This window comes from Eretmochelys imbricata, chromosome 8 (assembly GCF_965152235.1).
Source record: "Eretmochelys imbricata isolate rEreImb1 chromosome 8, rEreImb1.hap1, whole genome shotgun sequence".
Classification (NCBI taxonomy): domain Eukaryota; kingdom Metazoa; phylum Chordata; order Testudines; family Cheloniidae; genus Eretmochelys; species Eretmochelys imbricata.
Window position 1 is genome coordinate 35,406,935 of NC_135579.1, and position 22,013 is coordinate 35,428,947.

Consider the following 22,013-nt stretch of genomic DNA (forward strand, 5'->3'; position numbering starts at 1 on the left):
AGGTGATACAATAAACCCAAGTGTCGCAGACAATAGACATGGTTACTAGATAATCCCCCTGCCCCTATCCATTCATCCTGGGGGAGCAGGGACTAGAGACCTAGGCCTTTAACTCACTCGCTCTCTCACTCTCCCACCCCAGTGTTTTTAGCTAAGTGGCTATTGATTTCCCTTGCTAATGCTACTGTCATCCACATCTATGTCACTTCCTGACTAGACTATTGCAGTGTTATTTACTCAGGGTGACTCTTGGAGACTGCTTGGAAACTTTAGGTGGAGAAGAATGGTGAGCTGCTTGGTGGGGAAAGGCTGTGCAAGCATGTTACTGCTGCTGGCCATGCACCATGATGGCCTCCCGTCTGTTCCTATATGCAATTCAATGTGCTGCATTTAATCTCCCAAACCTTTTGTAATTTAGGAGCTGGCTTCCTTAGAGACGATACACGTCTCTGTACACCACTGCAACGGCTGAAATCAGCAGAGAGGCTGTGCTGACAGCCCTCAGAAGAGCATTCTGTTGGGTGGTCTGTCAGACCTTAACCTGGTTAGTCTTCAGAGGCATGGTACGTGGCTTATCTTTTCAGCCACAACCTAGCCCAATGAAATCAAGGCTCTGTGGTCTCCTTCCATGTCTGAGTTGTAACTGATGTTTTGTTTTATCTTAATCTGTGATCTGCACATGTTTCAAGGCAATAGACACACTGTGTTATCGAATAAGTAGAAATAAACCACAGCTAATATAGTGAAATCACTTGGGGAATCATCACAGTCTCTTGTGATGTTTCCCTCTGCATCTGGAAGATGATTTGTGTCAAATAACTGCTGTTTAAGAACACCAACCCTTGGAATACGGGAATGAGTAATAGGAGCTCCAGGCAATGACCCAAGGCTAGGAGACCCTCTCGATTTGTGATGAAATTCTAGTCCAGCTAATGGCAATGATAATTTGCCAGGAATCAACAATGTGCTCAGTACTGTACATGGCACAAATGTCCATAAAGCCCATCCTAAAGCCTTTATGATTTAGGAGACAGTTTACAGTCTGAAAGGGTATTCAGTCAGTGTTGTGCCTCCGAGCCTGAAGATTGAAAACCCTCAAAACGAATTATCTCCTTGGCTTGGCCTGGGGGAATCGTTAATATTACCACTGTGTATTAAATGGACACAAGGTCTGTCTTGAAATTCCAACTGTTTATCCACCCATTTATGGGAGGGCTGAGACAGAGCTGGGGTCTTCACAGAAAATGTGCCTATGAAGAGAGGGCACCAGAGTTGATTGCCTTGGGCTCAGAATGGTTAGAGGTACCTTATCATTGCTACCTTTGCAGCTCTGGAAGGCTCCCTGAATCGGCAGTGGTGGTTGCTCATTTGGAGGATACTGGCTAGATGCACGCACTACTCAGGTTCTCATGGAACAGTGAATACGAAGAGACATTTAGCCATGATACCTATAGAACGGTCAGTTGCATCCTTCTCTGGATCTGTCTTTCTTCCAAGATGGGGTTGGAGGAGAATGGAACTAGCCAGGGCGAGACGAAAAACTGACAGGGAGCAATCAGTGTCTTTTCCCTGCTGGGAGTCTGTGTGTTGAACTGTAATCCAGTTAAATCAACTGCTGTCAAATAATAAGAAACAGGTTCACAAGTTCTACAAAATTCAGATCCCTCTTGGTCTTCAGGTCAAGGTTGTAACGAACCCAGCAGCATTGGGTTCATGCAGGTTGCTTTGTTGTGTTCCCCAGAACCTTTCTTTGCTTAGACTGACTGGTATTTGTAATTAGAAGTCATAGCTAAGTTTTATTTTGCCTTTCTCACCTGGGAAAGAAAGTGGGAGAGAAGCATTGTAATTCCAGCTTTGATTTTTGCCATACAAGTTGGATGTTTGGGAGCTGAGCTGTGAGCTGTGGAGCTGTTAACAGCTGCTTTGAAACTTCATTACCAAGAGCCAGAGTCTTCCCTTGGGCATGAAAGTGCAGCTTCCTTTGAAACCAGTGTAGGTTGCATGCTCGGATATTGGGGTACAGAGGTGAAGAGATTTTAGTTGCAACCTTTATCATAGGTTCAGTTCCTTCTTTTGAGGCCTTGACTTAACAGCTTTGCCTTAGTACTGATTAGTCTTTTTGTAGGAGAAATAAATGCCCATTTTAGGTGACAAACTGAACATCCTATCATCTCCTTAGGTTTACAGCATGGTGGGCATGTGTTATCAGGCCTTTTGGGTATGTCCTTTCAATAAAGTAGCAGCCTTTCCATCCCTGAACTGGATAAAACCCATTCAGGCTGGAATGTGCTCTCCTGTCAACTTGTGCTGATCCCATGTGCTACAGCTTGTCTCCTTACGAAGGCACATCATGCTCGCATCACAGGCTCTCTGTTGAATTTTGGATTCTCCTTAAAACCTCAGTCCTCCAATGCAAAGCCCTCAATGGACTAGGGCTTCATTAATGCAGGGACCATACCTATACAATCCTTCAGATGCGTGGGGACACTACCGCGGATGGAGACTCCTCCAGATGCATGGGGACATTACATTGGATGGAGACTCCCTCAGAAGCGTGGGGACATTACAGCGGATGGAGACTCCTCCAGATGCGTAGGAACATTACCATGGATGGAGACTCCTTCAAATGCGTGGGGACATTACCACGGATGGAGACTCCTCCAGATGCGTGGGGACATTACCGTGGATGGAGACTCCCCCAGAAGCGTGGGGACATTACAGCAGATGGAGGACAGGGTGATAGTCTCAGGAGTGGGAGATAGAAATTTTTGCCAAAGGGTCCTTGGTAGTGGAACTACCTACAATTTTTGCAAAGGCTTGTTCCCACCCAGTAGAAGAAGCTAAAATCACACGCTTGGCCTGCACAATTTTCCCTTCCCCTAATAAGGACCCCCTGCATGTCTGACAGGGAATGCTCCGAGCCAATGGAAGGATGAGAAACTAGTCCATTTTAGGACAGCAATGATTCTGAGAATTGCTGTATTTTATGCCATAGGACTGAGCACATTACAGATGCCTTGATAGAGAGACAGATAGGTAGATAAACTGAGTGGCAGATTGCTGTGCTTTCAGAAGTGACGGACAGACAGAAATCCCGCAGTGTACACAATTATGGACTTTTAGTTCCTCATCTCGGAGATTGAAAAGATGTCTGTTTTCCTTTGGCGTTCTGCTCATTCCTGTTAAGTATCAGACAATGCAAAGGCACAGAGCAGCCACTAATCAATGCACAGCGGGAAACAGTTTCTCTGAAATCATCGAAAAAGCAGAACTTTTATTTTCTTTTTTTCCCCCTCTTGATCCTTGGGAGCATCTTGGCCTCAGCTTCTTTTGGGAGGCTTTTACTGCAGCTTTGGTGCAGGGCTGAGAGAACAGAGGCTGCGGGAGGAAACTGATTTATTTAAAATTAAAGGAAAGTGGAAATTATTTTTCAAGATAAGAGTTTTTACACCTGAAGAGGCTGACTACTTCCCAGTTATGCTGGTCCCTGGACAGTGAAATAACACAGGAGTGATGTAAATCGCAATCTGTCGTCTTTACGTGCTTTACAAGGAGCTCAGCATTCTCTCTCTTGTCCACCTCTCACCCTCTTACGAATAAATGATTTCTACAATCAGCAAGATCTTAGTTTGTCATTTGACAATTGCCGCATCTTAAAGTTCTGAGGCTTTTTGGAGGGAGAGAGATGAGCTGAGCCAGGGTGGGTTAGGGCCATTTTGTGGATTGTTAGGATTTTCTGGTAATCATGTCCCCGGATGGCTCGGAAAGCTCGGATCTAAAAGCATGAATAGCTATGGCTTGAGCTAAAGAGGCGGTAACAGACTCGTCAACCTTTTCTGTGGCTTAGCCACTAGAGGGGGACCAGGAGGCACACCATGCAAACACGGGTTCTGGTGGCAACTCCGTGCCTGGACTGGGGAGGGAAGAAAGGGGCTGTTCTGGATTTTGCACGTGCCTTTGTGACTTCACGATATTAGTTTTGGGGTGCTTTGTGACCCGAGGAAGAGGGGCATTGGCCTAGGAGTCAGGACTCCTGGGCTCTCCTCCCAGCACCAGCACTGTGGAAGCAAGTCATTTCCTGGCTCCGTGCCTCATCTGTACCATGGATAGAATGGTACTTACTCCTCTTTGTAAAGTGCTTTGAGATCTACAGATCATAATCCCTGCAGGAAGGATTCTTATTAGATTAAGTGTCCGATGGATATTCCCTAGAGTGTTGTCCTCAGAGAATGCCGTAGCTGTGCGTTGGTGCCAGGATGCATGACTGTTGACTGGTATCTGGGGTAAACTCCAGGAAGATTTTGTTTGCTAAGAATGCCTCTTAATACAAATGCTGCTTTCCCTAAGGATCTGCGGCAGGCCGGTGCCTCCATGCTGCTACCTGTGGTAGGGCCTCATGCATTACCACATAGACCCTATGAGGAGAAACACCACAAGAAGTACCACCTTGAAAGCTGGATTGACAGCTTCCCTCATGGCCCCTGATTGGTCCAGGTGCCCTATTTAAGCCCAGGAGGAATTCCAGGAAGTGTCCATGCAATGAGGCAGACTCCCCTGCCAGCTGTAGCAATGGTCCTGCCTCTTGGCTTGCCTTTGGACTTCTGACTACGGCTTGGACCCTCAGCTTCCACCCTGCATCTCCGACTCTAATCCCGACCCCAGGCTTCGGTGCTTGAACTCTGACTCTGGCTACGAACACTAACTTTGCCCCTTGAGCCCTGGCTCTGTTCCTGCCCCTGGCATTGGTACTAGGACCCTGACCCTGGGCTCGGACTCAGGCTTTCGCTCTTAGACTCTGACTCTGGTTTTGACCCTGGACCTTGGCTCCTGGAAGCTGGCACGGTTCCCCTGCCCTGCCCTGAGCGCCATTGGCCGAGATCTGCAGCCAATGGGAGCTGCAGGGGCAGCGCCTGTGGGCAGAGCAGCGTGCAGACCCTCCTGGTATTGCCTCCACCAAGGAGCCAAGGGACATGTCACAGTTTCCAGGGAGCCCCCTGAGGTAAGCGCCACCCAGAGTCCGCTCCCCGCACCCCACCCCTCCTCCCAAGCCCTGAGCCCCTTCCTGCACCCTCCTGGAGCTCGCACCCCGCACCCCCTCCCGCACCCCAACCCCCTGTCCCAGCTTGGAATCCCCTCCCACACCCAAACTCCCTCCTGGGCCCCCTCCCACACCCAAACTCCCTCCTGGAGCCTGAACCCCCCTCCCCGCACCTCCTCCCCCAGCTCGGAATCCCCCTTCCACACCCAAAATCCCTCCCAGAGCCCGCACCCTCCTGCACTCCAACCCTCTGCCCCAGCCCGGAGCCCCCTCCACACCCTGACCCCCTCATTTCTGGCCCCATCCTGGAACCTGCACTTGCAGCCCAAAGCCTGTACCCCCTCGCACACCGCAAACCCCTGCCTCAGCCCGGAGCCCCCTCCCATACTCTGAACCCCTCGGTTCCACCCCCAGCCCAAAGCCCGGTCCTGTACCCCAAACCTTTTATCCCTGGCCCCACCCCAGAGCCCGTACCCCGAGCCAGAGCCCCCTCTCACATCCCAACCCACTGCCTCAGCCTGGGGCCCCCTCCTGCACTATGAACTCCTCATTTCTAGCCCCACCCCAGAGCTCACACCCCCAGCTGGAGCCCTCACCCCTCCCACACTCCAGCCCCCTGAGCCAGCCCAGTGAAAATGAGTGAGTGGGTGAGGATGGGAGAGAGCGAGCGATGGAGGGAGGGGGGATGGAGTGAGCGGCGGCAGGGCCTCAGTGCAGGAGTGGGGCCTCGGAGAAGGGGCGGAACAAGGGTGTTCAGTTTTGTACAATTAGAAAGTTGGCAACCCTACCACTAAGCCTGACTTCCCAAGCCCTGGTCATGACACTTTGGATAAGGAGAGTGATGTTGGATGGAAGTTTGGGGATAAGTGGAAAGCACTGTGATTTGGGCCATTCTAGCAGTGCCTGTCTTGGTCCTTACAGCCACATGTGTATCTCATGCCATGGGCAGCTCTCTGGACAAGTGGCCCTTGAAGGTGAAGTCACAGAGTAGAAATAATAATATCTAGCTCTTTCCATCCACAGATCTCTAAGTGAGGTAGGTAGCGTTAGCTCCCTGGTACAGATACTGGCCGCACAGGCAGGGCAAGTGTCTCACCCCAGTCACATAGGAGGCCTGTGGAAGAACCAGAACTAGACCTCAAGTCAGCTGAATGCCTTGTCCCCTGTGTCACGCCACTTCCCAAATAATCCCTGCTGAGCAGTTTCATCTAGGGGTTAGCGCAGATGAGACAGTTCTGCTGCGGGGTTCCTGCACCCCAAAGCTCGTGGGTGCTGGGTTCAGAGTTTTGATCTGGCCCATCGTAACAAGGAATTCCAGTCTGGCGTTGGGACCCCTCTCCGAGACTGTGGGTGTTTGGAGCCAGGTTTTTGGTTTGGGCCCAGAAAAGACTGACCTCTAATAAGCAAGAGGGGATTGCCAACAGAACTGGTTCCACTGATTGTGAATAAGATTATGGTGAGCCACTGCAAGATTCCCATTGACTGCATTGCCGCTCTGCTCCGGGATATCCTTTCTGAAAGCCAGGTCGTCTCCAGGCTGGATGTGAGCTGGCTCTGAGCAGCTGTGCCTTGCCCTCTGCTCCTCCCTCTCGCTCCTGAGTGCCTTCTCGCTTCCTCCAAGGAAGTTCTTATCTGGAGCCCCCAACTGCACTGATCTATCATCACTGCTTAGCCAGCATTGTTGCAAGGAATGCCACCTCCAGGGCCAAGTTCATTCCTAGAGTAAACCCCGTGACTCCACTTCTCTAACAGAGCTAAGCCAGGCATGGAGTGCTGCAGAGACCTACAGCCCCTGAAATGCTCCAGACTAGGGAGGAGGTCTGTGCGAGGTCTCCAACCCCACCCCACCCTAGGTCTCCTCTCTCTAGCTGGGAAGGGCTTGTCCGTATACTGCAAGCCATAGACATGAGCACAGAGCAGCTCTGAATTGAGCAGCGCCCTCCCGTGTGCTTTGCAGCTATCCCCATCATGGCTGGAAGCATACGGTCACCCCCACCAAGCAGCAGGTGGCCATGGCCGTCCTTCCTTTCTCAGGAGCACAGGCTTAGGCAGCTCCTCTGGCTTCTGTAGTTTCTCTGCCTCGCAGCAGAGTATGGGGGAGATTCCCCGACTCACAGCAATAAGCAGCAGCTGTGGGACTTGAAGCTACACAACGGTGGCTTGCCTGCATGTGGGAGCTCTGATCTTGCGGCACCATGGGGCGGAAGGTGTGTGATGGGACATCTGAGAAGAAAGCACTAGCTGGAATCAAACCAGGAGTAGGGGTGGGGTCTGGTCCGAGTGCTTTGAATCCAATATTGACAAGAGCAAAGGTGTAGGAATCCCCTCAGGCAGAGCATCCCTGGGACACATCCCTCGTGCACGGCTGTATGCAGTGGTGGTGAGTGCATGGGGAGAACCTGTCCCCAGGACTGGAGTAGGGCTTGGAGATGCCCCTTGGCTCCGGGCATTGTGTATCCCACCCATTTCTGGGGGACACAGCAACAGAAAACTCATGAAGCAGCATCACCCCGTAACCACTGCAGCCGCTCTGGCACCCAGCAAAGTCCCTGGCCAACCCCTGGCCAATTGACTTGTGTAGGAACATGTCCAAAGCCTCGTTACCCAGGTCAGCTTCCACAGGGCATGGGCACTGCAGAAGAACAGGGCAGGAGCAGTGGGGGGTGCAGAGGACGATGGGCAGAGGGATGGTGCTGAGGGATAGTAAAGAAAGTCACGTGGGGCAAGATCTGGGCATTGTGAGGGTAGGGACATGGAAAAGTGAGGGAGATTTCATGGAGTGATGGGTGGGGGGTATTGGAGCAGATTTGGGGGTGGGGGTGAGGGATATTGCAGCAGTTTTTGGGGACGGGGTATTTGAGCAGATTCGGGAGGATTCTGGAGCAGTTTCTGGGGGATGGGATGGAGAAAACATGCTTTGCGGTTTTTTGTTTGATCTGATGGTGAAGGAAAAAGGAACCAATGTGCAGGGCACCTGGTGGAACGGCTCCCTCTCTCCCTGGGGGCAGACTGCCAAGGGCTGGCACATCACCGTTAACGGCGGGGAGCCCCATCTGAATGCTGCCCAGCCTGCGGTTTGTGTGGTTGCGTTTTCGGGCTGTTTCTGTGACGGTGCTGTGGTCTCACAGCTCCCACTCAGTCCCCTCTGGGTTGTGTTGTGTCTTGGCGAAGGGGGGGCTGCCCCCTCAGTTAGGCAGCAAAGCCTCGCCCAGGAAGTGCTCATTGTGCAGAGCCCATGCTTCCCTTCTGCCCCCTCTCAGCTGCGAGTAGCTGCCTCTCATTGATCCAGCGCAGGGTGCAGGGCTCCAGGAAGGGATGCTGAGCTAGCGCCGAGTGGCCTCAAAATCAGTCACCTCTGCCTTCTTTGTGCTTCCTTCCTTCTGCCAGCTGCTTGCTCCTGTGGCCAAGCACCAGGCTCTGGGCTTGGCAGGATAATCTCAAGGGGTCTCAGTAACTTATAAAGCTCTTACCTCCTCACCATAGACATACTAAATCTTTGGAAGCTTGAAATTGAAACGTTTCCTTATCAGCCACCTTTTATCTTCATTACATACGTGTTGGTTTGTTATTGTAGGGTTGCCTGCCTGAGTGCTAGGGCTGTGTGCGCTGATTTGTTGTTGTAGGGTTGCCTGGTGCTGTGTGCACTGGTTTGTTATTGTAGGGTTGCCGGTCTGAGTGCTGGGGCTGTGTGCGCTGGTTTGTTATTGTAGGGTTGCCGGTCTGAGTGCTGGGGCTGTGTGCACTGGTTTGTTATTGTAGGGTTGCTGGTCTGAGTGCTGGGGCTGTGTGCGCTGGTTTGTTGTTGTAGGGTTGCCTGGTGCTGTGTGCACTGGTTTGTTATTGTAGGGTTGCCGGTCTGAGTGCTGGGGCTGTGTGCGCTGGTTTGTTATTGTAGGGTTGCCGGTCTGAGTGCTGGGGCTGTGTGCGCTGATTTGTTGTTGTAGGGTTGCCTGGTGCTGTGTGCACTGGTTTGTTATTGTAGGGTTGCCTGGTGCTGTGTGCACTGGTTTGTTATTGTAGGGTTGCCGGTCTGAGTGCTGGGGCTGTGTGCGCTGGTTTGTTGTAGTAGGGTTGCCAGCCTGAGTGCTCGGGCTGTGTGCGCTGGCTTGTTGTTGTAGCGTTGCTGGTCTGGGTACTTGGACTGTGTGCACTGGTTTGTTGTTATAGGGTTTGCCTGGTGCTGTGTGCATCGGTTTGTTGTTGTAAGGTTGCTGGCCTGAGTGCTGGGGCTGTGTGAGCTGGTTTGTTTTTGTAGGGTTGCTGGATCACATGAGGTGGCATGTTTTTAAGTTCCCTGTGTTGGCTTTCAGACGTGGCTGGGAGCCGCTGTGCTGTGCGCATTGACCTGGCTCTCACTGAGGCGCTGCCCATGTGTCCCTTGGATCAGTGCACTGTCGCTCGCTGTTGCAGGGTTGCCCGTGGCTGGATGAGTTGTGCACGGTGTCCGGCTGCATGGCTGGCTTGTTTGCCATTGCAGGATAATCTCGGGGGAAGCAGGGAGGACGGGGAGTGGGCAATAGAATAACAGCACCAAAGCATTTGGGCTAAAACAGGAACCCCAGGAGCTGCCTGACCTTTTCAAACAGCTCTAAATCTGATAGGGTCAATCTGGGCCCTCCCGACCTTGACAGCGTCCCCTTTAACCCTGGCATCTTTCCAGCCTGCTAAGCTGCCGTGTATAAAGACCTGAATGAATGGGTGTGTCACATGACACTTAATGCTCTGGCTGAAACTAAGCACCTTCTGACAGAGCCCAGATGACACGCTGTGCCCGGTGAACTGTCGGGGGGGATGGGTGGCAGGGGGGTGCATGTCTTCTTCCGTTATAGAATTATTTGCTAATTAAGGTCCATTATTGCAAAGAGAGGAGTAGGGTCGTGAAAAAAGCCAGCAACAAGGCACTGCGGTGTAAGAAAGGGGGTGCACAGGCCAGCACAGAGCAGCGACCATAGGAGAGCCTCTAATGCTCCTTGGGGTTTGACATCCCCTCAGGAAGTGGGGATGGGGCCCCACAAAGTTGACACACACAGAGTGTGGCCTGTGCCTGGGCAGTTCCCAGCGCCTGCAGGGAATCGCATAGCGCTCCGCCCACTTGTTTCTCTGCTGGATCGGGGCCGTCAGCTTGACACTTAGATGTAGCCTGGAAAGTCCTGAGCCCCCTCCCTCCCTTTATCCAGCTGCGCCTCTCCTGCCCGGTGCCTGTGAGAGCCCTGCCCCCAAAACGCTCCCCTCGCCCATCACAGCTCTCGTCTCCCTGGCCGGGGGGGCTGGACAGGACTCCCTGTTGGTGCTGTAACTCAGATGGCCAGAGGAGTCGCTGCAGAGGCCCCTTTGTTTCCCAGACACACTCCTCAGTTCGGCTGCCAGCCTAAAGGCCAGTCTCTTGTGGTCAGCAAGCCAGCTGCCTCAGACACTCCTGCCGCTTACAGTGCCTGGACCGGCTTCCTGACTGCGACAAGAGCTGCCATTGAGTTTGTCGCTGTCTTTGTTTTCCTCCCTCTCTACCTCTCCTTCTAGTCTGCTCTCTCTTCTTTCTTTCTTTCTTTCTTTCTTTCTTTTTCCCTCCCCATCCTGGTTCTTATATCTCCCCTTCCAATATCTTTCCTCTCCCATTGTGGATTAGCCACTGCTGGGTGGTTTTTGTTTTGTTTTTTTTTAAGCTCTAAGGGCTTATCTCCCCAGGAAAGCTATTCTGGAAGAAGGTAGGGTGTGGATTTCAAGTGGCATAGCTATTCCTGAATGTGTGGACAAGCCCTGAAGGTTGGTTTTGGTGCTGGGGGAGCAGAGGAAATGGGACAGTGGTCATGTGTGAGAAGATGGGCAGTAGCAGGCGAGCTGGGAGGTGAGGAGGCTGTAGGGGAAGGAGCTGCAATAGTCAAGGCTGTAAACAACGGGGTCACCATCACTGACAACCTCAGGAGAAGTCAACTGATGCAAAGACCCTGAGACAGAGGGGTCCAGTCCTACCCATCTCAGACAGGCTGCATTACTATGGAGCTGGCCAGGGCTAGACTGGATGCTCAGCTATCAGGGATAATGAAACCTGTCCCATCACAATCCACTCAGAGAGGCTAAATGACCTACCAGAAGTCTCTCCCCCCCCTGCCATTATCTCCTCCAGCCGTCATGTGTTTCCTCTCCTTCCCCATTGTTTTTACTGGGCAAGAGGGACTTATGGTTCTTGCTCCAGTCAGGTTGGTGCCTCTAGGTAACCACCTCTCCTTCCCCACAGGATACATCTGTATTGAGCCTTGCAGTGTCTTCTGCCTTCTGACACAAAGGGCCCTCCAAGAAGTGCCCATCAAGAAAGCAGGTCGCAAAAGGGGTTGCCTCACTGAGCCATGCATGGCTTACACCCAACCCGAGAGCTGAATGGGGCCAGATGAAGCCCGCGTAGGAGATGTGAATGGGCCCACTGAAGCTGTGCATGCACACGCGGGTACCCACACGTGCAAGTACACATGAGATGGGGCCATTGTCTTTGACCAGGAGCAGATCCCAGGCTTGGAGAGGCCGGATTCTCACTCCCCGATGTGATCTCACAACAGCTTAGATGCCAGTAAACCCCCTCCAATCTAGCTGTCCTTTGTAAAACCGTTTATGATCAGCACCTAAAATCATTCCCCTAATTTCATGCTGTGTAATGACCATCCCTTATCAAAAGATACTGTGGTGTTGTCCTGGAACAGATGGGCTCACTGACTTCAGGGTTACGCTAGTGTAACTCCATTTACTTGTGTGGAGTTACTTCTCATTCACACCGGTATTACTAAGATCAGATCACTGCTGTTAGCCATAGTGCAGATGTTTTCAACTGTGGTTCAGGGACCCCTTGGGGTCCGCAGACTATGTCTAAAATGTCCAAAGGGGTCAGCACCTCCATTTGAAAGTTTTTAGGGGTCCGCAAATGAAAAAAAGGTTGAAAACCATTGCTGTAGCATTTGGGCCATTACCACTGCCCATGAGAGAGGATCTGCCTTTGTATATAACTGATGGAGACACATACTGACCAGCGGGTAGGTATACAGAGACATACAAGACTGAGAAGAATGGGAGCTATTAGGGTGCTGGCTGGGATAGTGTTTTTTGATTATGTTGACATGACATGGTAATGAGTGTTGGTCAATATTGATCAGCTGTAAGCTGTATTCAGTGACCTAGAGATGCAAATTTCCATATCCTATAATCAACCCTTCCCCATAGGGCATCCATTTCATTCTTTGAATGTATAATATTTACCCTGTTTGGTCCGAACGACAGAGAACTTGAGATCTCTATTTTCACATGGGTGTCTTCCCTTTCCATGATGAATGTTGTAACCCTGACACTTCCTAGCAAACAAAACATTGAGGCACGATTCAGAGGAAATGTCAGGAGCGCCGAAAAGTGCCCGAGCAAAGTCGTTTACAACTGAAACTTCTGGCTATTGCAAATGAGCCGGAAATGTGAGCTGAGCATGCCAGTAAAACCAGGCCTTATTCAGTGCTCTGCATAGTCTCTGCAGATTTCTGTCTAGGCAGCATGTCTGTGGTCCTGAGCAGGCTTCCCGAATGTGGGCACAAGAAAGAACATCTTGAGTTTTCCTTTTCCTTTACTACATTAGGCCTGTTGAGATCAGAATCCCCAGATTGAGTTTAATGACAAGTTCCTAAAACCCACGTTCCTGATTGTGCAGGGTTGTTAATAATCCCGTCCCGATGTTAGCCCTCGAGTCTTCGCCAAATTGCAAGCTGGGTAATTACATTCTACCTCCCTATGTTACCCCTCCAGTTCCAAGTGGAGGTGGGGCTCATGCTCGCTTCTGGGGCTGAACTGTTGCACAGTGTTGTAACACCTGCCACTTTCCACCCCAGAGGTGGCTGCCTATAGAGAAGAAGCTGCTTAATTGGCTGCTGGACAGCCTGTTATCCCAATTACAGAGCCATCCTAATTATCCGAAGACATCCCGCTTCTAAGCTCAGCAGGGGTTGTAGCCACCGGATTGTGCGAGCTCTGAAGCGCCTAAGCTCCACTCCTGTTCCCGGGGAGCTCAGAAGCCCAGCAGGGACCGGGGGTCCTGGGGGAGCAATCCATTTTATATTCCGTGGGAGCATCTGCCTCCCAGATAAACAGCGGTGCTAACAGCCAGCCCTGCTCACTGGGAGGAAATCAACTCCCTTGGCGGTAGAAGTCCCGACTGCCCATCAGAACTGGCATGTGCTGCATGTAGACAGCTGTATATTGCATACAGCTTCCGTGGGCCAAATCAGCTCAGTCAAGTCAGGGCTGTAGCAGGCCCTGGGTGCTCCCAAGCAGGGACGGTTGTGCTGCATAGGCAGGGCAAGGGTGCAGAGAGACTGGCATGGGTGCTATGGCAGCCTCCTCAAATTACCCCATGGGGCAGGGGAAGGATCTGCGGCTAGTGCCGATCTGCAGCCATGTGGATGCAATCCACCTCCTGTGTTTGGTAGGGGTGCCACCCTCACTTTGCAGAGTCCCCTGCACAAGGCCTGTTCGTGTGGGATTTGCAATGGGGGGAAGAAGATCTGAGCTGCCAGTCTGCCAGTTCTTTGGGCATCTTTAGGATGAAGGGCCCTGTATAACTATTCCGTGGGGCTAGAGTTATGGGGCTTGATCTTTGCATGTAGCCCTTAGCACTGATTCACAGAGGCCATAAGTGGCTCTGCGCCCCCTGGTGCCCGTGCTGGATTTGTCTGTCCCTGTTTGGCTGCGCCCGCCACGTTGGCTTCTGTTTCCAGTGTGATAGCCAGGTTGCTCCTGGTGTGTTGATTTATGTGGGGGTTGCCACTGCTTGCTCCCAATGAGCACTGTTTATGACCCCCAGGCTGCAAAGATGCATGGATGCACTTGAAATTGTAACACATGAGAGCTGAAGAAGGGTAGGAACATTTCTCTCATCAGTCGATCCATTTCCCTTACCTGGCTGAGCTGGGAGATCTTCCCTTTCCTCCAACGTGATCTCCCAGCACGCTGATCTTGCCATGAGGAGATACCCCCCCCCCGCTCCCCTGATCATTCCCCTTCCCCATAGGGTATCTGCGGAGCCTGCCACAGCACCCAGCTCATGCTGGTCTCTCTGCACCCTCTCTCTGCCTGTGCAGCAAACCGTCCCTGTTCGGGCACCTCCGAGGCCTCCCACGACCCTTCAGACTCAGCTGATTGGGGCCCTGAGAATGTCGAGCTTGGGTGAGAGTTACAGGCCGGGTGCTAGCCGCTCAGCACGTAGGTGTGCAAAACAAGTGTGACTTCCACACCAAGGAGGTGGCGGAGGGAGGGGCAGCAGGAAAAGCAGTAACAGGAGGGTGTAAGATAAGGAGGCTGGGTGACTTTATCTCACATCCTCTTGTTAGATGCTTTTCCTGCTTCGCTCCCCTCTGGGCCCCTGCCATGCCAGTTACAGGCGTTTTTGCAATAAAGGTGTGACACCCCAGAGTGCTGCTGGAGAGAGACTTGCCTGGGACCCGCTGACTCCAGCGGCGGCAGTTATGGCGTTGCACGCTGACTCAGTGACAGATTGGTGCGAGATACCCTACTTCATCCCTTACTTGCATCTTCTCACCATCTTTTAGGTCATTGCTGACTTTGGCCCATAGATTACCATGGGAGCTGCACCGGTTTACCTGAGCTGGTCCTGTCATTGCTGCAGCAGTGCTAATATCCTACATCTCAGCCTTCTCCATATCTCAGGCCCACCCCTTCCAGCTAGCCAGGATCCCCCTCCCATTTACTAACATGGGGGGTGAGAGGAACAGGGCAGCCACAATGCCCTGACCCCTGTTTGTGACCGCCAGACTGAACGGCTACATAGCTGCCCGTTACATTACAACATGCAAGCGCTGAAGAAAGGGATAATAGTACAGTGGTCGGAACATTTCACTCATGAGTCAAGGCATTTCCCTTATTAGGGTGAGATGGGACCTCTTCCCTTTCCTCCAGTATGGTCTCCCAGCGCACTGATCTTGCCAGGAGGAGATACAGATTCCACTTTAGAGCTGGCACCGCCGTGTCTGTGTGCCTTTGTGTTGGCAGAGAGGTCATGTAATGTGGGAAGACTGTATGATCCTGTATTTGCAAGCCTCTTCTCTTTAATTACAGCAGGCCTGAGGAGAGATTTAAACACTCTGTAGCTGGGTCAGGCCATGCAGTCATATTGAATAAGACATTTGCTGCAGAACACCTAGAAGAAAGGGAGGAATGACGGATAGACAAGAGCAGCGAGGAGCATGCCAACGAGATAACGCAGCTGTCACTCTTGGCGCTGGGAATAATCAGGGCTTGTTGGTTTAAAGCAGAGAAGATGCCACATTGTGACGCCAAATGGGCCATGGCCCATCCACTTAGCATCCATGCCCACCCCCGCAGCCCCGGCTCTGCTCCGGCCTCAGCGCTTACCCCCCTCCATCCGCCCAGCGCTTCAGCCAGGGAGCGGGGTTGGGAGCTTGTCCCGCTCCACTCTCCCACCCAGCGCTCCAGCCCAGGAGTGGGGTCGGGGCGCAGGGGCTTGGCACTGGAGCACCTCCTCCCATTCTCCTCCAGCTGGGCGCCCGGCGGGTGAGTGCTTTGACTTGTACCCGCTGTGGTATTGCAGTGACCCGGACACGGGCACTACCCAGGGGAGGCCACCCTTCAGGAAACGTACCCGGGCGCTCAATGCTGAGCGTAGCAGTACCAGGACTTCCTTACACAGCAAGGAGGGACTCAGCTGGAGGCAGTGGGGCTACACTGGCGTACGTGAGATCAGAATCAAGCCCATTTGGGCCATAGGAAGCTTCTCCGATTGTCTTTGCTGTTTGCAGACTTGTTCACTATAGTGGGGTTTTCAAACTTTATTGCACTGTGACCCACTTCTGACAACAAATATTACTACAAGACCCCAGGCCAGGGGACCGAAGCCTGAGCCTGCCCGAGCCCCACCACCCCAGGTGGGGGGCCAAACCCCTGTTACCCCGGGCAGGGGGCCTGTAATCTGAGATCCACCACCAAGGGCTGAAGCCCTCAGGCTTCGGCTTTAGCCCTGGGCCCCAGCAAGTCTAACACCAGCCCTGGTGACCCCATTAAAATGGGGTTGTGACCCACTTTGGGGTCCCGACCCACAGTTTGAGGACCACTTCACTAGCGGGATTACACCAGCTCAGTGCAGGCCAAACCTCTGGGTTCTGATATGCAGCACGGAGAGGGACGTTCTCATCACAGGGGATGGTCTCGTCACTTTCCTCTCTGACTCCCAAGGCAAGTGTTCATTCTTTAAAAGAAGAAGAAGAAGAAGCAGCAATCCCCACTGCAGCTCCAGGAACTCCTCGAGCAGCAGCCACGCTCAGGCAGCGATTGAGGACACGAGAGGGAGACAGGCCAGAAACACAGACTGACCCATTTAGTTGCTGCCCGAGCTGGGTGAGACAAGGGAAAATGAATCCGCATAAATGGGGAAAGCAGATTAGATTGCCGGGGCCTGGTTCTTTTCTCACACCAGCTGTACCCTAGTGCAATGCCATTGGGCCAGTCCCTGGCTCTGATCCAACAACCTCAAGCCTGGCATTAAGAGAAATCTGTCTGCCTGGGTGTGTGGCTAGGAAAAAGGGGGCATGGACAAGATGCCACTGTGTCTGACGGATCCTCAGCTGCAGGGATGGCTGCTGGGGATGTGGGAAGGAAATAGATTCAATGGTGCTCTAGGGACCAGGCAGGCAGCCCCAGAATCAGGGCAGCACAAAGGTGACTTAAAGACTCTCCTCACTTTACGGACATGTGCCGAACACGGCTCAGCCGCAGCAGAGGCTCTGGGCCTCTGGCTTTGGTGGGGTTCCTCCTCATTTCCCCCAGTGGGAAAGGGGAATCAAGTCCTTGGAGCATTAGCAATTCAGGGCGCTGCTAGTCAGCCAGGCCAGGCCATTCCTTTGAAACTCATGATGGTGACTCTTTAAATGTGACGGCGTAGGCTAACTGATCCCAGTCTAGGTCCATGCCCTGTCAGTTCATTGTTATTGGAGCTGAGGCTTTCATTGCAGGGAGCCGGAGAGCGGCTTTGGAAAGCACGGTCGCTTGTGCCACTGCTAACTGTCTATTGTTTTCTACTTCCAGAGCCGTATGTTTTGTACCAGCACCGCAGATGATGACCCTGCACTGACCTTGCCCTGAAGACCCCTGCAGCAGCGTTGGAAGGATTCCCCCGTTGATTATAATTATTTCATTTTTTGGTGGTTGGTTGGTTAGTTGCCGCTGCGAGTGGGGTTTGGTTTTTTGGTTTGGTTCTGGTTTTTTTTAACACCATGTCTAATCCTGGTGCCCCTCAAGACGCTGGTAACAAGCCCAACATGTTGGACAGAAATAACCCAGAGGACTCGCAGCCCCCTGTTAACTCCGAGAGGAGGAACAAAAGTGGGATCATAAGTGAACCTTTGAACAAAAGTCTTAAGAAATCGCGTCCACTCTCCCATTACTCCACCTTCAGCAGCAGCAGCTCGGTAAGCGAACATTCAGAGAAAGGAACCTCCTTAGCTAATGGCAATGAAGCCACAACTGTGGATAAAAGTCACTCTACCTCAAAGCACAAAAATATCTCTAGTATGCTGAGCAAATCAGACAGGGCGTCAGAAATCTCATCAGAAGGACAGATCAGCCTACAACAGTTTGCTCAGTCTACAGATATGCTCAAAAGAGTGGTACAGGAGCACATTCCTTTACCAAATGACCACGGGACTGGTATCTCTGATATGGAAGCGGTCTCAGCTGCAGAGACAATGAACAGCCCTTCTGATTTTCCTTACCTGGGGGCTTTTCCCATAAACCCAGGCCTTTTCATTATGACCCCTGCTGGCGTGTTTCTGGCAGAGAGCGCGCTCCATATGGCTGGCTTGGCAGAGTACCCAATGCAGAATGAATTGGCATCTGCCATCAATTCTGGGAAAAAGAAACGGAAAAGATGTGGCATGTGCCCTCCATGCCGAAGACGGATAAACTGCGAGCAGTGCAGCAGTTGTAGGAATCGCAAAACTGGCCACCAGATTTGCAAATTCCGAAAATGTGAGGAACTCAAAAAGAAGCCGTCTGCAGCGCTGGAGGTAACTGGCTGTAGTCCGACATCCTAACCTTTCTCTTGGTCTGCTGTCCTTTGGATGTTGATAGAGATGATAAAATCCCGGGGCTTTTTCCTTCTTAACAATTCCTGCCTTTAGCATCACACACAAATTGTCAGCGTTCCCCCCCCATGCTGATTGACTGTATTCTGATTAGTAATTAGCAGTAATATCACCTGAAATAGGTCTTGCCATGATGATTACAACCCTCAGTAGATTTGTATCCTTTTTATTGACTCCTGTAGGGGCTTTTGAGTTTTAATACCCCTTTCTTGTATAACAGGGGAGTGTCTCACAATTGCACCTGCCAGCTAGCTAGCCATTGCTTAGTACAATTCCTGAGCCAGTAAGTGAATCATGGGATGAGGGCCTGATCCAAAGCCTACTGAAGTCAGTGGTAGTCTTTCTGTGGACAGCAGTGGGTTTTGGATCAGGCCCTGAATTCTAGGCTTTTCAGGGCAGGTCTCAAGGTCACTCTGGTAGTCATTATCAATCTGTTAAACCTGTTTTTCCAAACTGGTGTTCCACTGTAAGTCATTAGTTTGCCCCTTGTTCTGAAAGGGAAGAAACAGGCTGTGGTTAATTCCTGTGAAAATGACTGTGCTGTGTGCAAATTGTTAGGGGATGAGCTCTTGAAAGTTGGTGTGATCAACTGGGGAATGGCCACTTCATTTGGGAAACATGTCCAGTACTGAGACAACCTAAGCTTACCTAGGGCTAGATTCTGAGTTTGAGGACACCAATATGAATCCATTGAAGAAAGAAGAGTTACTCCAGATATACACTAGTGTCACTGGGAATGGAATCTGACCCCTGATCTTTCCTTTTTTTATGTCTGGAATGTGGGCCCGGTCCAATAGGCTTCCTCAGTGTCCAGTTCCGGAGCGTGCTGGGTGTCTCCTGGGAGCTGCTGCGAGCCGGCAGAATCAAGTGAGCATCCCAGGTGCTCTGCTCCTTTCAGGATTGGGTCCTTAATTTTTACTTGGGCAAACACTCTTTAAGATCACTGGGAGTTTAGTCTGAGTAAGGACTGCAGGATTTGGTGCTAGAAAAGAGCTGCCCCAACATATCCCGCTGGTTTGTGAAGCTGATTCCTGATCGAGTGTTAGTGCAGGGCAGATGGGTTATTAATCTGGAGCCCATATGCAAGGCAGTGGGGATTGAGTTATCAGACATGCCTGAAATTCAACCAGAGCCTTGTGGAGCAAGATCAGAATTCAGTTGTTCTCAGTAAACTTCAGCTTAAATTATGTGAAAAGTTAGGCATGAGTTAGGAGCATACAGTGCCTCTGAGCATATTTCAGGCGTGAGATGGCAAGGAACTAATATGCTTTATTATTAACGCCAACATGTGTGCATCTATTCACTACTTCATCCATCCCTTCAATGAGGAAAGATCAATAAAATTGGGGGTTGGGGGAATCCCTGGCGTGGGCATTTTATATCATCAGACGCTCTTCCCATAAATCTATCTCTGTATTTTGGCTTTTTAAAATAAAATCTCCTAGCCATGGATTGACCAGGGCTTCTGAAGTTCAGCTGTGGAAGGACAGTTCACCCGCTGTCTGCCTGAATTTTCTCGCTTGAATTTAAAATCCCAGAAGACCTGTTGTTTGGAAACATTCTGTTGACCAGAGATGTTTTCTGATCCCCATGTGTTAGTTTTGTTGTGGTAGAGATGTGTGTAGCGCTTTATAAAGCCCTAGCACAAAAGCGATGTAGGTAGCAACAAAAGCAAACCTTTGCATGACAAGGATACAACCTTGACCTGGATGAGCTGTGCGGATACGAGGGAACTGAATCTCCCCGCTGTTTCTTGAGCAGAAATGGCTCAAGTGTGAGTCAGTGTTTTGTGCTGGGACTAGTGACCACACTTGGCTGGGCTGAGTCCTCTGAACAAGGTCCTCTGTATATTCCATTTAATTCATGGTCAGTTTTTGGTAGCTTGACCACCGCTTAGGCTGTGTGCCTTCCTCCTCCTGCTGAAGATTGCTCCTGTGAAGCCAACAAAGGTTAAAAACACCTCGGCCTCAGTTGAAGCAGCAAGATGTTGTACCAGGTTGCAAGGGTATTATGCAACCTCTGACGTCTTCTGAAGGAGAGAACTTACTGTTTTCTTAGCCACATTCTAAGTTTTCAATTAGCATCAGATCTGAATGAATAGTGAAGGGGAAAAAAATCTATTTGGGTGGCAGGGGTATGAGGGGACTGGTGTCTTTCAAAAACCGCTGTATTGCTAAATTATATTCTTGTTCTAATTTGCTGAGTCAGTGATCTGGAAAAAGGGAGAGGGGGAAAAAAAAGTTCATCTTTTCTGAAGAGTCCTAAAGCAGGTCAATTGATTCCATAGCTCACATTAGGTTGAAGAGGGTTTTCTTCCTGCAATATGAGTTAAATATGGAAGTTAAATTGCATGGGGAGCCCTTTGAACGCCCACCCGTTTGATTTGTTTCCTGTTCTACGGCTGACTGGGAAATCGGAGTCACTGGAATCGGGCTTTTAATTTATGATTTGGGACCTCTGAGTGGATGGGTCACTTTCCTTTCCGAGTGAATTTGGAATAACGCATAGGTGTAGGACAGGTGACTCAACAGGAATCCCAGATGTGGATAGGTGCATAGGCAGAAATGGATTGATAGCTGTTATTGGCTCTAAAGTTTCAGGTAAGATTCCATCCTTTGGAGAACTAAGGAACTTACAGTCACCAAAATAGGGCGAAACCTCAAATACTGTACATTTATGGCCACTCTTTCCATGAGATTGCCCCAGAAACTGCATTCTCATTCACACTGCCTACCTAGTTTTCAGTCCATATGCGTAGGTAGGTGAAGACAGGGTGGCAGACTGTGAGCTGCCGGCCAGTGGGAGATGCAGTTCTCATGCGCTTTAAGGCGATCCAGTGCATTCTTCCACTCACTGGAGCCTGGTGGTGCTGAGGGCTGTGTACACTATGGAACTCAACCTCTTCTGAAATGTTCATTGTTTATCTCTTTCCTGATGAAAATATCCTCCTCTTAGACTTTGTCGTCTCCATAATGTGAGACAAATTTGGGAAGTCACCAGTGTTTCGACACAATTTATTGGTGATTAAACCTTCACCAACTTCACCTATCACCGTTGGCCGAAGCACTGCAACAAATTCACGCAACATCACTGTGTCCTACTCAGTTTCTTGGCTCAATAGCGCCCCCTGGAGATGGTCATGGCTCCTGTTTTGAGAGCAGAGGTACTGCTGATGGTCTCTGTTCCTCCAATGCTGGTGATGGCTAGACAAGGAAGTGTTGTCCTGACGTTATTCTTGTGTGGCTTCAAAAATCTCTCAAGAGCCATACTTCCTCCCTTTCTGAGCTAGCTGGGCAAACACTGGAGAACAATATTCACATACGCTCATTTGAACGAACTCTGTGAATCCAGTTCAACGGCATCCATGACATTCCGTATTAATTTTTGGTGACCTTTGGGCTCCTCCCCCTTGTACAAGAATGAGTGTGGAAGGTTCAGGTCTCTTGTGAATACAAGTGCAAATATGTGGCCATCTTAAAATCTCTTTCAGGTGCCTCTTCTGTGATGCAAAAGGTTCTGTTATCCAATGGGGGAACAGAAACAAGATCATGTGGCCTAGATGACCATTCACACATGCCAAAGGGCAAATAGAGCGAGAAAGTGAAGCGTCAGAGATCAGCCCATTGCCTGGTATATGTTCGTTTGCAGTAGTGTTCAAACAGCTCTGAATAACAACCAGTCCAGCTCAATGCCTGGTGCACACAGGTCTGATTCACTGCGACCTGAAGTGAGTGGGGCTCTGCCCAGGCACTGGCTTGCTCAGTAGATGAGTCTAAGCACTTACGTGACTCATTCATCATCTTCCTTCTCTATACAGAGCCCCATCCTGAGAGGGGTTG

General features: G+C 50.9%; 1 protein-coding gene across 1 annotated transcript in view; it reads left to right on the forward strand.

Annotated features, from left to right (window-relative positions):
• CXXC5 (CXXC finger protein 5) overlaps positions 1–22,013 on the forward strand; it is a 97,602-nt gene that overhangs the window by 67,120 nt on the left and 8,469 nt on the right. The window contains exon 2 of the mRNA XM_077824180.1: positions 17,117–18,096. Within this exon, the coding sequence (XP_077680306.1) occupies positions 17,305–18,096 (792 nt within the window). The 5' untranslated portion in view covers positions 17,117–17,304. The remainder of the gene's footprint in view (positions 1–17,116; positions 18,097–22,013) is intronic.